The following is a 16,845-nucleotide window of genomic DNA, read 5'->3' as shown; positions in this document are numbered from 1 at the left end:
TATAACGCAGTAAGAGCTTAACAAATACCATCATGATTATCTTTATTATTAATATTATAACAGAGCTTAACAAATACCATCATAATTATCAATACCATTATAACAGTAAGAGCTTAACAAATACCATCATAATTATCAATATTATTATAACAGTAAGAGCTCAACAAAGACCATTATTTTTATAACGTAGTAAGAGCTTAACAAATACCATCATAATCATCAATATTATTATAACAGTAGGAGCTCGACAATACCATCATTATATTATAACATAGTAAGAGTTTAAAAAAGCCCATGATGATGATGATTATAACACAGTTGGAGCTTAACAAAAACCATCATGATTATCATTATTATTATTATAACAGTAAGAACTTAACAAATACCATCATAGTTATCAATACTATTATTACAGTAAGAGCTTAACAAATACCATCATTATTATTATAACATAGTAAGAGCTTAACAAATACCATCATTATTATTATAACATAGTAAGAGCTTAACAAATACCATCATAATCATCAATCTTATTATAACAGTAAGCGCTTGACAAATACCATCATTATATTATAACATAGTAAGAGCTTAACAAAGCCCATGATGATGATGATTATAACGCAGTTAGAGCTTGACAAATACCATCATGATTATCATTATCATTAATATTATAACAGTAAGAGCTTAACAAATACCATCATAATTATCAATACTATTTAACAGTAAGAGCTTAACAAATACCATCATAATTTTCAATATTATTATAACACTAAGAGCTTAACAAATGCCATCATTATTATTAAAACATAGTAAGAGCTTAACAAATACCATCATAATCATCAATATTGTTATAACAGTAGGAGCTTGACAATACCATCATTATATTACAACATAGTAAGAGTTTAACAAAGCCCATGATGATGATGATTATAACACAGTAAGAGCTTAACAAATACCATCGTGATTATCATTATTATTAATATTATAACAGAGCTTAACAAATACCATCATAGTTATCAATACTATTATAACAGTAATAGTATTAACAAATACCATAGCTTAACCAATGGCTTAACAAATACCATAATTATCAATACTATTATAACTAACAGCTTAACAAAGACCATTGTTATTAGAACATAGTAAGAGCTTAACTAATAGCATCGTAATCATCAATATTATTATAACAGTAAGCGCCTGACAAATACCATCATTATTACTATTATAACATAGTAAGAGCTTAAGAAAGCCGATGATGATGATGATCATCATCATCAATCGTATTTATTGAGCGCTTACTATGTGCAGAGCACTGTACTAAGCGCTTGGGAAGTACAAATTGACAACACATAGAGACAGTCCCTACGATGATGATAACCCAGTAAGAGCTTCACAAAGACCATCATGATCATCATTATTATTAATATTATAACAGTAAGAGCTTAACAAATACCATCATAATTATCAATACTATAACAGTAAGAGCTTAACAAATACCATCATAATTATCAGTATTGTTGTAACAGTAACAGCTCAACAAAGACCACTATTTTTATAACATAGTAAGAGCTTAACAAATACCACCATAATCATCAATATTATTATAACAGTAGGAGCTTGACAATACCATCATTATATTATAACATAGTGAGAGTTTAACAAAGCCCATGATGATGATGATAACACAGTAAGAGCTTAACAAATACCATCGTGATTATCATTATTATTAATATTATAACAGTAAGAACTTAACAAATACCATCATAATTATCAATACTGTTATAACAGTAAGAGCTTAACGAATACCATCATAATTATCAATATTATTATAACAGTAGGAGCTTAACAAAGACCATTATTTTTATAACATAGAGCTTAACAAATACCATCATAATCATCAATATTATTATAACAGTAGGAGCTGGACAACACCATCATTATATTATAACATAGTAAGAGCTTATACAAAGCCCATGATGATGATGATTATAACACAGTAAGAGCTTAACAAATACCATCGTGATTATCATTATTATTAATATTATAACAGAGCTTAACAAATACCATCATAATTATCAATACTATTATAACAGTAATAGTATTAACAAATACCATAGCTTAACCAATGGCTTAACAAATACCATAATTATCAATACTATTATAACTAAGAGCTTAACAAAGACCATTGTTACTATAACATAGTAAGAGCTTAACTAATACCATCATAATCATCAATATTATTATAACAGTAAGCGCTTGACAAATACCATCATTATTACTATTATAACATAGTAAGAGCTTAACAAAGCCCATGATGATGATGATCATCATCATCAATCGTATTTATTGAGCGCTTACTATGTGCAGAGCACTGTACTAAGCGCTTGGGAAGTACAAATTGGCAACACATAGAGACAGTCCCTACGATGATGATAACCCAGTAAGAGCTTCACAAAGACCATCATGATCATCATTATTATTAATATTATAACAGTAAGAGCTTAACAAATACCGTCATAATTATCAATACTATTATAACAGTAAGAGCTTAACAAATACCATCATAATTATCAGTATTATTGTAACAGTAAGAGCTCAACAAAGACCACTATTTTTATAACATAGTAAGAGCTTAACAAATACCACCATAATCATCAATATTATTATAACAGTAGGAGCTTGACAATACCATCATTATATTATAACATAGTAAGAGTTTAACAAAGCCCATGATGATGATGATTATAACACAGTAAGAGCTTAACAAATACCATCGTGATTATCATTATTATTAATATTATAACAGAGCTTAACAAATACCATCATAATTATCAATACTATTATAACAGTAATAGTATTAACAGATACCATAGCTTAACCAATGGCCTAACAAATACCATAATTATCAATACTATTATAACTAAGAGCTTAGCAAAGACCATTGTTATTAGAACATAGTAAGAGCTTAACTAATACCATCGTAATCATCAATATTATTATAACAGTAAGCGCTTGACAAATACCATCATTATTACTATTTTAACATAGTAAGAGCTTAGCAAAGCCCATGCTGCTGCTGCTGCTGATGATAACACAGTAAGAGCTTCACAAAGACCATCATGATCATCATTATTATTAATATTATAACAGTAAGAGCTTAACAAATACCATCGTAATTATCAATACTATTATAACAGTAAGAGCTTAACAAATACCATCATAATTATCAGTATTATGAGAAGCAGTGTGGCTCAGAGGAAAGAGCACGGGCTTTGGAGTCAGAGGTCATGGGTTCAAATCCCGGCTCCACCACTTGTCAGCTGGGTGACTTTGGGCAAGTCACTTAACTTCTCTGGGCCTCAGTTCCCTCATCTGTAAAATGGGGATTAAGACTGTGAGCCCCCCATGGGACAACTTGATCACCTTGTATCTCCCCAGCGCTTAGAACACTGCTTTGCACATAGTAAGTGCTTAATAAATACCATTATTATTATTATAACAGTAAGAGCTCAACAAAGACCCCTATTTTTATAACATAGTAAGAGCTTAACAAATACCACCATAATCATCAATGTTATTATAACAGCAAGAACTTAACAAATACCATCGTAATGATCAATATTATTATAACACTAAGCGCTTAACAAATACCGTCATTATTATTGTAACATGGCTTAACAAATACCATCATAATCATCAATATTATTTTAACAGTAAGCGCTTAACCAATGCCATCATTATTCCTATTTTAACCTAGTAAGAGCATAACAAAGAGCGTGATGATGATGATAACACAGTAAGAGTTTCACCAAGGCCATCAGGCTTATTATTATTATCATTAATATTAATATTATTGTGATGATTATGTCCAGAACGCCCTTTTTTTTCCCATCTCGGCTAGGATTTGCAGAAAAAGTGCAATTCGGTTCTCGACTGGACTGGCCTCCTCGCCCCCCCCCCCCCCCCCCATCCCCGGCGGTTGCTCCCGTTGCCATAGCAACGGCGGCATCCACCAGGACGCCGAGGATTCCTGGTACCCGCCGGTCGAGCCGCCCAGTAAGTGACTTTTCCCCCTTTAATCGAGTCTCCTTCAGCCTCCCAGGCCCGGGAAAAGCGATCCTTCATCCTCCTTCCAAGCCTGGGCCCTCTGGATTGCTGTATTGGACTCTCCCAAGCGCTTAGTACAGTGCTCTGCAACCAGGAAGCGCTCAATAAATCCGAATCAATGACTGAATCTTTCCACCCCCCCAGTTATTCCCGCTTTCGCCCCCTCCAAAGTTGGCCGGGATCAGCCCTAAGACATCTTTCCCACCAATTCCGTTTGGCCTTTCGGAATCAGGGCTATTTATTAAGCGCTCACTGTGGGCAGAGCACTGTACTAAGCGCTTGGGAGAGTCGGAGCAGTCTGGCCATTTGGAACCAGGCGTATTTAGTGAGCGCTCACTGTGTGCTGAGCAGTTGGGAGAGGAGGAGGAGGAGTTTGGCCTTTCTGAAACAATAATAATAATATTAATAATAATGGTATTTGTTAAGCGCTTACTATGTTCTAAGCGCCGGGGGAGATACAAAGTCATCAGGTTGTCCCTCGTGGGGCTTACAGTCTTCATCCCCATTTTAATAACAATAATAATAATAATAATGGTATTTGTTAAGCGCTTACTAGGTGCCAAGCACTGTTCTAAGCGCCAGGGGAGATACAAGGTCATCAGGTTGTCCCACGTGGGGCTCATAGCCTTAATGCCCATTTTAATAACAATAATAATAATAATAATGGTATTTGTTAAGCGCTTACTATGTGCCGAGCACTGTTCTAAGCGCTGGGGGAGATACAAGGTCATCAGGTTGTCCCACGTGGGGCTCACAGCCTTCATCCCCTTTTTAATGACAATAATAATAATAATGGTATTTGTTAAGCGCTTACTATGTGCCAAGCACTGTTCTAAGCAATGGGGGAGATACAAGGTGATCAAGTTGTCTCACGTGGGGCTTACAATCTTCATCCCCATTTTAATAACAATAATAATAATAATGATGGTATTTAAATGCTTACTATGTGCCAAGCACTGTTCTAAGCGCTCGGGGAGATACAAGGTCATCAGGTTGTCCCACGTGGGGCTCACAGCCTTCATCCCCAAATTAATAACAATAATAATAATAATAATGGTATTTAAATGCTTACTATGTGCCAAGCACTGTTCTAAGCGCTCGGGGAGATACAAGGTCATCAGGTTGTCCCACGTGGGGCTCACAGCCTTCATCCCCAAATTAATAACAATAATAATAATAATAATGGTATTTGTTAAGCGCTTACTAGGTGCCAAGCACTGTTCTAAGCACTGGGGGAGATACAGGGTCATCAGGTTGTCCCACGTGGGGCTCACAGGCTTCATCCCCATTTTCAGATGAGGGAACTGAGGCCCAGAGAAGCGAAGTGACTTGCCCAGAGTCACACAGCCGATGGTGGTGGAGGTGGGATTTGAACCCACGACCTCTGAGTCCAAAGCCCGGGCTCTTTCCACCGCGCCACGCTGCTTCTCATAAATCATCATCATCATCAATCGTATTTACTGAGCGCTTACTATGTGCAGAGCACTGTACTAAGCGCTTGGGAAGTACAAATTGGCAACATATAGAGACGGTCCCTACCCAACAGTGGGCTCACAGTCTAAAAGGGGGAGACCGAGAACAAAACCAAACATACTAACAAAATAAAATAAATAGGATGGATATGTACAAGTAAAATAAATAAATAAATAAATAAATAAATAAATAAATAAATAGAGTGATATAATAAATAAATAAATAGAGTAATAAATACCCAAAATAAATACTCAAAATACCAAAATTATCACCAAGCGCTGGGATGGACGCAGTCCCTGCCCCCCGGGGGGCTCCCAGTCTCCATCCCCATTTTACAGATGAGGGAACTGAGGCCTGGAGGAGTGAAATGATTCGCCCAGGGTCACACAGCAGACGAGTGGCGAAGCCGGAATGATTCGTTCACTCATTCCATCGGATTTTGGGAGCGCTTACTGCTGTGCTGAGCGCCTGGAAAGTACAATTCCGCAATCGCGAGAGACAATCCCGGCCCACAGCGGGATCGCCATCGAGGAGCGGGGAAACAGGCCTCAAAACGAGTAAACGGGCGTCAGTAGAAATAAATAGAATTTAATACACATCAAAACAAGTAAACGGCGCACACCGTTTGGCCGTCCTTTACGTTTATTTTTTAATATTTATGTTTTCACATCATCCTCTTACGTGTGTCTTCGTCTCCTACGTCCATTACATGATATTTTGGTGATTTCACACTACGACTCGGAAGGCTTTAAGCGTGGCCCGGAGCAGAAAGTGGTTGGCAACGACCCGGTTTTTCTTGCTTTTTCCTCACCCCTCGGTTTCCCCTTGTCGCGCAGGGTCATCCCGACGTCGTTATGGCATCGAAAGGAGAAACCCAGACTGGTCCGTTCGTAGATATATTTGGGGAAGATGAAGCCGAGGAGGCCTTTTTGCTTTCCAAACCTGTCTGCATGATCGTATTCGGAAAACCGGTGAGCTATCATCATCAATCGGATTTATTGAGCGCTTACTATGTGCAGAGCACTGTACTAAGCGCTTGGGAAGTACAAATTGACAACATATAGAGACAGTCCCTACCCAACAGTGGGCTCACAGTCTATCAGTTCTCATTTCTTTTCCGCGATATTTGGTCAGCACGGACCGCGTACTAAGCAAGATGCAAGATAATCGGGATGAACACACGCTTAATCCCCATTTTCCAGAGCCCCAGCGCTTGGCACATAGTAAGCACTTCACAAATGCTATTATTCTTATCATTATCATTACAGAGGAGGTCACGGAGGCCCAGAGAAGTGAAGTAACTTGCCCAAGGCCACACAGCGGACAAGTGGGATTAGAACCCAGGCCCTCGAACTCCCCTGTTCTTTTCCCACTTGCCCATTCTGCTTTTCGCTGTTGGATTTTATCCCTTCCGGCCAAATTCCGGGGATTTGCCGCAACCTAATGAATCATTCGAAGACGTAAAGCCGCTCCTTCCGGAATCGAACCGGGAAAGGTCCCCCCGGGGTAATTAATTCAAGGGTTTCGTCTCTCCCAAATCGTGGCTCGGTGGAAAAGAGCCCGGGCTTTGGAGTCAGAGGTCATGGGTTCAAATCCCGGCTCCACCACTTGTCAGCTGTGAGACTTTGGGCAAGTCACTTCACTTCTCAGTGCCTCAGTTCCCTCATCTGTAAAATGGGGATGAAGACTGTGAGCCCCACGTGGGGCAACCTGATCACCTTGTATCCCCCCCAGCGCTTAGAACAGTGCTTGGCACATAGTAAGTGCTTAATAAATACCATTAAAAGAAAAAAAAAAAGACCATCCCTGCAATATCCACGAAAAGTAGTTATCTCTCCTATTTTAACGTTTTCTGGGGAAAGAGAAGTTAGCCGATCCCCCCCGGGTAACCTTTTCCACCAATTCTGGCTAGTCTAGCGAATTATTTGGTTAATTCTTATTAATAAAATAGACTTTGGCCTCATTGATGCTGATAGCCAGCCCTGTGGGGTTTGGACCTGAAATCTCTAAATGATATTCATTCATTCATTCAATCGTATTTATTGAGCGCTTACTGCGTGCAGAGCACTGTACTAAGCACTTGGGAAGTCCAAGTTGGCAACATATAGAGACGATCCCTACCCAACAGCGGGCTCACAGTCTAGAAGGGGGGAATATATAGATTCGTGGTATTATATTATACCATAAGTCACCTCCCAAATTATCCAGCGATCACTTAACCGGTTATTCGATCAATCATTCATTCAGTCGTATTTCTTGAGCGCTTACCGCGTGCAGAGCACTGTACTGAGCGCTTGGAAAGTACAATGGAGAAGGAGCGTGGCTCAGAGGAAAGAGCCCGGGCTTTGGAGTCCGAAGTCAGGGGTTCAAATCCTGCCCCCGCCACTTGTCAGCTGGGTGACTTTGCGCAAGTCACTTCACTTCTCCGGGCCTCAGTTCCCTCATCTGGAAAATGGGATGAAGACTGGGAGCCCCCCATGGGACCACCTGATCGCCTGGTAGCCTTCCCAGCGCTTAGAACGGTGCTTTGTACATAGTAAGCGCTTAATAAATGCCATCATTATTATTATTATTATCACAATGGAGAAGCAGCATGGCTCAGTGGAAAGAGCCCGGGCTTTGGAGTCCGAGGTAAGGGGTTCAAATGCCGCCTCTGTCACTCGTCAGCTGGGTGACTTTGGGCAAGTCACTTCACTTCTCCGGGCCTCAGTTCCCTCATCTGGAAAACGGGGATGAAGACTGGGAGCCCCCCGTGGGACCACCTGATCGCCTTGTCACCTCCCCAGCGCTTAGAACGGTGCTTGGCACATAGTAAGCGCTTAATAAATGCCATTATTAGTAGTAGTAGTAGTAGTATTGTCACCGCAACTCTAGATTAGCTATGAGAGCGGGTCACGCTGCCTAGGTTAAGAAGACCAAAAAAATATTATTATTATTTCATTCATTCAATGGTACTTATTGAGCGCGTACTGTGAGCAGAGCACTGTACTAAGCGCTTGGGAAGTCCAAGTTGGCAACATCTAGAGACGGTCCCTACCCGACAGCGGGCTCACAGTCTAGAAGGGAGGAGACGGACGACAAAACGAAACAAAACAAGTAGGTGTGTAGATAGTGAGTCTGCTATGTACCTCGAACATAATAATAATAATAATATAATAATAATAATAACAATAATAATAATAATAATAATAATGGGATTTGTTAAGCGCTTATTATATACTCCTTACCCCTAGCTTTAAAGCATTCAGCTTTTTTAAAAAATATGGTATTTATTAAGCGCTTACTACGTGCCAAGCACCGGGGTAGATACAAGGTGATCAGGTGGTCCCAGGTGGGGCTCACGGTCTCAATCCCCATTTTCCAGATGAGGTCACCGAGGCCCAGAGAAGGGAAGCGACTGGCCCAAAGTCCCACAGCAGACACGCGGCGGAGGCAGGATTAGAACCCACCACCTCCGGCTCCCGAGCCACTAGGCCCCGCTGCTTCCTCTCCTACCTTACCGGGCTGCTTTCCTACGACATCCCAGTCCGCAAACTCTGTTCCTGCAATTCCAACGTATTCCCGGCCGATCCTTTGCCTCGAATCCCGGCTCCGCCACATGTCTGCGGTGTGGCCTTGGGCAAGTCACTTCTCTGTGCCTCAGTTCCCTCATCTGTAAAATGGGGATGAAGACTGGGAGCCCCCACGTGGGACAACCCGATCACCTTGTATCTCCCCCAGCGCTTAGAACAGTGCTTGGCACATAGTAAGCGCTTAGCAAATGCCATCATTAGCCCACTGTTGGGTAGGGACCGTCTCTATGTGTTGCCAACTTGTACTTCCCAAGCGCTTAGTACAGTGCTCTGCACACAGTAAGCGCTCAATAAATATGATTGATTGATTATGAGAAGCAGCGTGGCTCAGAGGGAAGAGCCCGGGCTTTGGAGTCCGAGGTCATGGGTTCAAATCCCGGCTCCGCCAACGGTCAGCCGCGTGACTTTGGGCAAGTCACTTCTCTGGGCCTCAGTTCCCTCATCTGTAAAATGGGGATTAAAACTGTGAGCCCCCCGTGGGACAACCTGATCACCTTGTCACCTCCCCAGCGCTTAGAACAGTGCCTGGCACATAGTAAGCGCTTAACAAATGCCATCATTATTATTATGAGAAGCAGCGTGGCTCAGAGGAAAGAGCCCGGGCTTTGGAGTCCGAGGTCATGAGTTCAAATCCCGGCTCCGCCAACGGTCAGCTGCGTGACTTTGGGCAAGTCACTTCTCTGGGCCTCAGTTACCTCATCTGTAAAATGGGGATTAAAACTGTGAGCCCCCCATGGGACCACCTGATCACCTTGTCACCTCCCCAGCGCTTAGAACAGTGCCTGGCACATAGTAAGCGCTTAACAAATGCCATCATTATTATTATGAGAAGCAGCGTGGCTCAGAGGAAAGAGCCCGGGCTTTGGAGTCCGAGGTCATGGGTTCAAATTCCGACTCCGCCAACGGTCAGCTGTGTGACTTTGGGCAAGTCACTTCTCTGGGCCTCAGTTCCCTCATCTGTAAAATGGGGATTAAAACTGTGAGCCCCCCGTGGGACAACCTGATCACCTTGTCACCTCCCCAGCACTTAGAACAGTGCCTGGCACATAGTAAGCGCTTAACAAATACCATCATTATTATTATAATTATTATTATTATTATCCTCCCTCCGGCCTGCAAATCCCTACCGTTTCCCGGCCTATGTGGAAATATGATTTTCCCTTTCCTCCCTCCGATTCCATTCTTCATCTCCACTCATTCAGCCAGTCAGTCGGATTTATTGAGCGCTTACTGTGTGCAGGCGAGCCCCAAGCGGGACAGCCCGATTACCCCAGCGCTTAGAACAGTGCTCGGCACAGAGGAAGCGCTTAGCCAATACCACCATTATTCATATTACTGATGCTCTGAAATTCGGCAAGAAATTTCATTAGCTGGCAATCTTCAAGGGCTAAGAAAAAGCGCGGCAAAATTGTACTTTCCAAGCGCTTAGTACAGTGCTCTGCGCACAGGCGGCGCTCAATAAATACGATTGGATGAATGAACGACTGATCGAATAACTGGTTAAGGGATCACTGGATAATATGTGAGGATCGAATAACTGGTTAAGCGATTAGTGGATAATTTGTGAGGTGACTTATGGTATATTATATCACCACAAATCTATATATAATCATTCAATCGTATTTATTGAGCGCTTACGTTACCACGAATGTATACGTAAATTACCAAAGGCACAGAGAGGAAGCCTTTTATATGTACTGATCAAGAAAAGTTATTTTGAAGTATCTTTAGAGGGATAGTTATTGATTGAATAACTGGCTCCCGAGCGCTTAGTACAGTGCTCTGCACACAGTAAGCGCTCAGTAAATACGATTGAATGCATGAATGAATGAATGGTTAAGGGATCAGTGGATAATTTGTGAGGTGACTTATGGTATATTATATTACCACGAATCTATATATAAATTACTGAAGGCACAAAGAGGAAACCTGTTATATGTCCTGATAGAGAAAAGTTATTTTGACGTATCTTTAGAGGGATAGTTATTGATTGAATAACTGGCTCCCAAGCGCTTAGTACAGTGCTCTGCACACAGTAAGCACTCGATAAATACAATTGAATGCATGAATGAATGAATGGTTAAGGGATCAGTGGATAATTTGTGAGGTGACTTATGGTATATTATATTACAATGAATCTATATATGAAGTACTGAAGGCACAGAGAGGAAACCTGTTATATGTCCTGATAGAGAAAGGTTATTTTGAAGTATCTTTAGAGGGATAGTTATTGATCGAATAACTGGTTCCCAAGCGCTTAGTACAGTGCTCTGCACACAGTAAGCGCTCAGTAAATACGATTGAATGCATGAATGAATGAATGGTTAAGGGATCAATGGATAATTTGTGAGGTGACTTATGGTATATTATATTACCACGAATCTATATATAAATTACTGAAGGCACAGAGAGGAAACCTGTTATATGTACTGATCGAGAAAAGTTAATTTGAAGTATCTTTAGAGGGATAGTTATTGATCGAATAACTGGCTCCCAAGCGCTTAGTACAGTGCTCTGCACACAGTATGCGCTCAATAAATACGATTGAATGCATGAATGGATGAATGATTAAGGGATCAGTGGATAATTTGTGAGGTGACATGGTATATTATATTACCACGAATTTATATATAAATTACTGAAGGCACAAAGAGGAAACCTGTTATATGTCCTGATCGAGAAAAGTTATTTTGAAGTATCTTTAGAGGGATAGTTATTGATCGAATAACTGGTTAAGGGATCACTGGATAATTTGTGAGGTGACTTATGGTATATTATATTACCACAAATCTATATATAAATTATTGAAGGCACAGAGAGGAAACCTGTTATATGTACTGATAGAGAAAAGTTATTTTGAAGTATCTTTAGAGGGATAGTTATTGATCAAATAACTGGTTAAGGGATCAGTGGATAACTTGTGAGGTGACTTATGGTATATTATTCATTCAATCGTATTTACTGAGCGCTTACATTACCACGAATGTACATGTAAATTACTGAAGGCACAGAGAGGAAACCTGTTATATGTACTGATCAAGAAAAGTTATTTTGAAGTATCTTTAGAGGGATAGATATTGATCGAGTAACTGGTTAAGGGATCACTGGATAATTTGTGAGGTGATTTATGGTATATTATATTACCACAAATGTATATATAAATTACCGAAGGCACAGAAAGGAAACCTGTTATATGTCCTGATAGAGAAAATTTATTTTGAAGTATCTTTAGAGGGATGGTTATTGATCGAATAACTGGTTAAGGGATCACTGGATAATTTGTGAGGTGACATGGTATATTATATTACCACAAATGTATATATAAATTATTATATTACCACGAATGTATATATAAATTACTGAAGGCACAGAGAGGAAACCTGTTATATGTACTGATCGAGAAAAGTTATTTTGAAGTATCTTTAGAGGGATAGTTATTGATTGAATAACTGGTTAAGGGATCACTGGATAATTTGTGAGGTGACATAGTATATTATTCATTCAATCATATTTATTGAGCGCTTACATTACCACGAAGGTATATGTAAATTACTGAAGGCACAGAGAGGAAACCTGTTATATGTCCTGATCGAGAAAAGTTATTTTGAAGTAGCTTTAGAGGGATAGTTATTGATCGAATAACTGGTTAAAGGATCACTGGATAATTTGTGAGGTGACTTATGGTAAATTATATTACCATGAATATATATATATAAATTACTGAAAGCACAGAGAGGAAACCTGTTATATGTCCTGATAGAGAAAAGTTATTTTGAAGTATCTTTAGAGGGACAGTTATTGATCGAATAACTGGTTAAGGGATCAGTGGATAATTTGTGAGGTGACTTATGGTAAATTGTATTACCACAAATGTATATATAAATTCCTGAAGGCACAGAGAGGAAACCTGTTATATGTCCTGATCGAGAAAAGTTATTTTGAAGACTCTTTAGAGGGACAGTTATTGATCGAATAACTGGTTAAGGAATCACTGGATAATTTGTGAGGTGACTTATGGTATATTATTCATTCAATCGTATTTATTGAGCACTTACATTACCACAAATGTATATGTAAAAATTACTGAAGGCACAGAGAGGAAACCTGTTATATGTCCTGGTAGAGAAAAGTTATTTTGAAGTATCTTTAGAGGGATAGATATTGATCGAATAACTGGTTAAGGGATCACTGGATAATTTGTGAGGTGACGTGGTATATTATATTACCGCGGATGTATATATAAATTTTTATATTACCACAAATGTATATATAAATTACTGAAGGCACAGAGAGGAAACCTGTTATATGTCCTGATAGAGAAAAGTTATTTTGAAGTATCTTTAGAGGGATAGTTATTGATCGAATAACTGGTTAAGGGATCACTGGATAATCTGTGAGGGGACTTATGGTATATTATTCATTCAATCGGATTTACTGAGCGCTTACATTACCACGAATGGACATGTAAATTACTGAAGGCACGGAGAGGAAACCTGTTATATGTACTGATCGAGAAAAGTTATTTTGAAGTATCTTTAGAGGGATAGTTATTGATCGAATAACTGGTTAAGGGAATCACTTGATAATTTGTGAGGTGACTTATGGTATATTATATTACCACAAATGTATATATAAATTACTGAAGGCACAGAGAGGAAACCTGTTATATGTCCTGATCGAGAAAAGTTATTTTGAAGTATCTTTAGAGGGATAGTTATTGATCGAATAACTGGTTAAGGGATCACTGGATAATTTGTGAGGTGACATAGTATATTATTCATTCAATCATATTTATGGAGTGCTTACGTTACCACGAATGTATATGTAAATTACTGAAGGCACAGAGAGGAAACCTGTTATATGTCCTGATCGAGAAAAGTTATTTTGAAGTATCTTTAGAGGGATAGTTATTGATCGAATAACTGGTTAAGGGATCACTGGATAATTTGTGAGGTGACTTATGGTAAATTATATTACCATGAATATATATATAAATTACTGAAGGCACAGAGAGAAAACCTGTTATATGTCCTGATAGAGAAAAGTTATTTTGAAGTATCTTTAGAGGGACAGTTATTGATCGAATAACTGGTTAAGGGATCAGTGGATAATTTGTGAGGTGACTTATGGCATATTATATTACCACGAATCTATATATAAATTAATGAAGGCACAGAGAGGAAAACTGTTATATGTACTGATAGAGAAAAGTTATTTTGAAGTATATTTAGAGGGATAGTTATTGATCAAATAACTGGTTAAGGGATCACTGGATAATTTGTGAGGTGACTTATGGTATATTATATTACCACGAATCTATATATAAATTACTGAAGGCACAGAGAGGAAACCTGTTATATGTCCTGATCGAGAAAAGTAATTTTGAAGTATCTTTAGAGGGATAGTTATTGATCGAATAACTGGTTAAGGGATCACTGGATAATTTGTGAGGTGACTTATGGTATATTATTCATTCAATCGTATTTATTGAGCGCTTACATTACCACGAATCTATATATAAATTAATGAAGGCACAGAGAGGAAACCTGTTATATGTCCTGATAGAGAAAAGTTATTTTGAAGTATCTTTAGAGGGACAGTTATTGATCGAATAACTGGTTAAGGGATCAGTGGATAATTTGTGAGGTGACTTATGGCATATTATATTACCACAAATCTATATATAAATTAATGAAGGCACAGAGAGGAAACCTGTTATATGTCCTGATCGAGAAAAGTTATTTTGAAGTATCTTTAGAGGGACAGTTATTTATCGAATAACTGGTTTAGGGATCACTGGATAATTTGTGAGATGACTTATGGTATATTATTTATTCAATTGTATTTATTGAGCGCTTACATTACCACGAATCTATATATAAATTAATGAAGGCACAGAGAGGAAACCTGTTATATGTCCTGATAGAGAAAAGTTATTTTGAAGTATCTTTAGAGGGACAGTTATTGATCGAATAACTGGTTAAGGGATCAGTGGATAATTTGTGAGGTGACATGGTATATTATATTATATTGCCACGAATGTATATGTAAAATTTACTGAAGGCACAGAGAGGAAACCTGTTATATGTCCTGATAGAGAAAAGTTATTTTGAAGTATCTTTAGAGGGATAGTTATTTAACTTGCATTTTCTCTTTATGCTTATTACATCGTAGTAATATTCATTAATATGACTTCATAGTAATTAAAACGTCTTTTTTTTAGGGGATTGGAAAGACCACATTAGCCCAAAAAATATCGCAGTCGTGGAAATGCAAATGCATCGAAGGTAACTATCATCCGTACGGTAAATATCATCGGGATACTGGTACTTTCTGATTTCCAGTCTTGGATTTCCTTTGTATTCATTCGTTCATTCATTCAGTCGTATTTATTGAGTGCTTACTGTGTGCAGAGCACTGTACTAAGCGCTTGGGAAGTACAAGTTGGCAACATATGGAGACGGTCCCTACCCAACAGCCGTCTCACACCTTACTGTCAAAATCAAGATAAACAGAACATGTACCTAGCGCTTAGTCGTACCTCCCAAGCGCTTAGTACAGTGCCCTGCCCAAGGTAAGCGCTCAATAAATACAACTGAATGAATGTACCTTCCCTCAGATAGGCCGTACCTCTCGTGCTAGGTAGGCCTAGAGAAGCAGTGTGGCTCAGTGGAAAGAGCCCGGGCTTTGGAGTCCGAGGTCACGGGTTCGAATCCCGGCCCCGCCACTTGTCAGCCGGGTGACTTGGGGAGAGTCACTTCACTTCTCTGCTTGTCAGCTGTGTGACTTTGGACAAGTCACTTCACTTCTCTGGGCCTCAGTGACCTCATCTGGAAAATGGGGATTAAGACTGGGAGCCCCACATGGGACCACCTGATCACTCTGTATCCTCCCCAGCGCTTAGAACAGTGCCTTGCACATAGTAAGCGCTTAACAAATACTAAAATTATTATTATTATTATTCTCTGGGCCTCATTTCCCTCGTCTGGAAAATGGGGATGAAGACTGGGAGCCCCATGGGGGACAACCTCCCCAGCACTTAGAACAGTGCTTTGCGCATAGTAAGCACTTAATAAATGCCATTATTATTATTATTATTATTACTATTACCCAGAGGAGATGTGACATAATAAATAATAAATATAATAATAAATGCCATTCTTATCATTATTATTATTATTATTATTACTATTACCCAGAGGAGATGTGACAGTGCTTTGCACATAGTAAGCACTTAATAAATGCCATTATTATTATTATTATTATTACTATTACCCAGAGGAGATGTGACAGTGCTTTGCGCATAGTAAGCATTTAATAAATGCTATTATTATTATTATTATTATTATTATTATTATTATTATTATTACCATTATCCAGAGGAGATGTGATTTCACAAGAGCTTTGAAACCGGGGAGAGATGTGAAAGGGAAAGGAGAATCAGAAACTCCTTATTCATCCGTTCCATCGTACTTATTGAGCGCTGACCGTGTGCAGAGCACTGTACTAAGCGCTTGGAAAGTACAATTCGGCAGCAAATGCAAAGCATTTAATCAGCTCACCCTTTCCGATCTTAATTTTTGATTTTCTACCTCCGTCCCCGGTGCTTCGCTCCTCCAGACCACTCACTGTACCTCGATTTTGTCCGTGTTGCTGCTGAACTCTTGCTCGTATTCTTGTAACCTCCCCAGCA

At 39.2% G+C, this 16,845-nt stretch overlaps 1 protein-coding gene across 1 annotated transcript in view; it reads left to right on the top strand.

Moving 5' to 3' along the window:
* The first annotated feature begins 4,042 nt into the window (after positions 1-4,042).
* Positions 4,043-16,845, top strand: part of AK9 (adenylate kinase 9) — a 194,364-nt gene continuing 181,561 nt past the window's right edge. The window contains exons 1-3 of the mRNA XM_038761300.1: positions 4,043-4,056; positions 6,417-6,551; positions 15,376-15,439. Of these exons, the coding sequence (XP_038617228.1) occupies positions 6,435-6,551; positions 15,376-15,439 (181 nt within the window). The 5' untranslated portion in view covers positions 4,043-4,056; positions 6,417-6,434. The remainder of the gene's footprint in view (positions 4,057-6,416; positions 6,552-15,375; positions 15,440-16,845) is intronic.

The sequence above is a fragment of the Tachyglossus aculeatus genome, chromosome 19 (assembly GCF_015852505.1).
Source record: "Tachyglossus aculeatus isolate mTacAcu1 chromosome 19, mTacAcu1.pri, whole genome shotgun sequence".
NCBI classification, from domain to species: Eukaryota; Metazoa; Chordata; class Mammalia; order Monotremata; family Tachyglossidae; genus Tachyglossus; species Tachyglossus aculeatus.
This window is presented reverse-complemented; position numbering and strand designations above follow the sequence as displayed.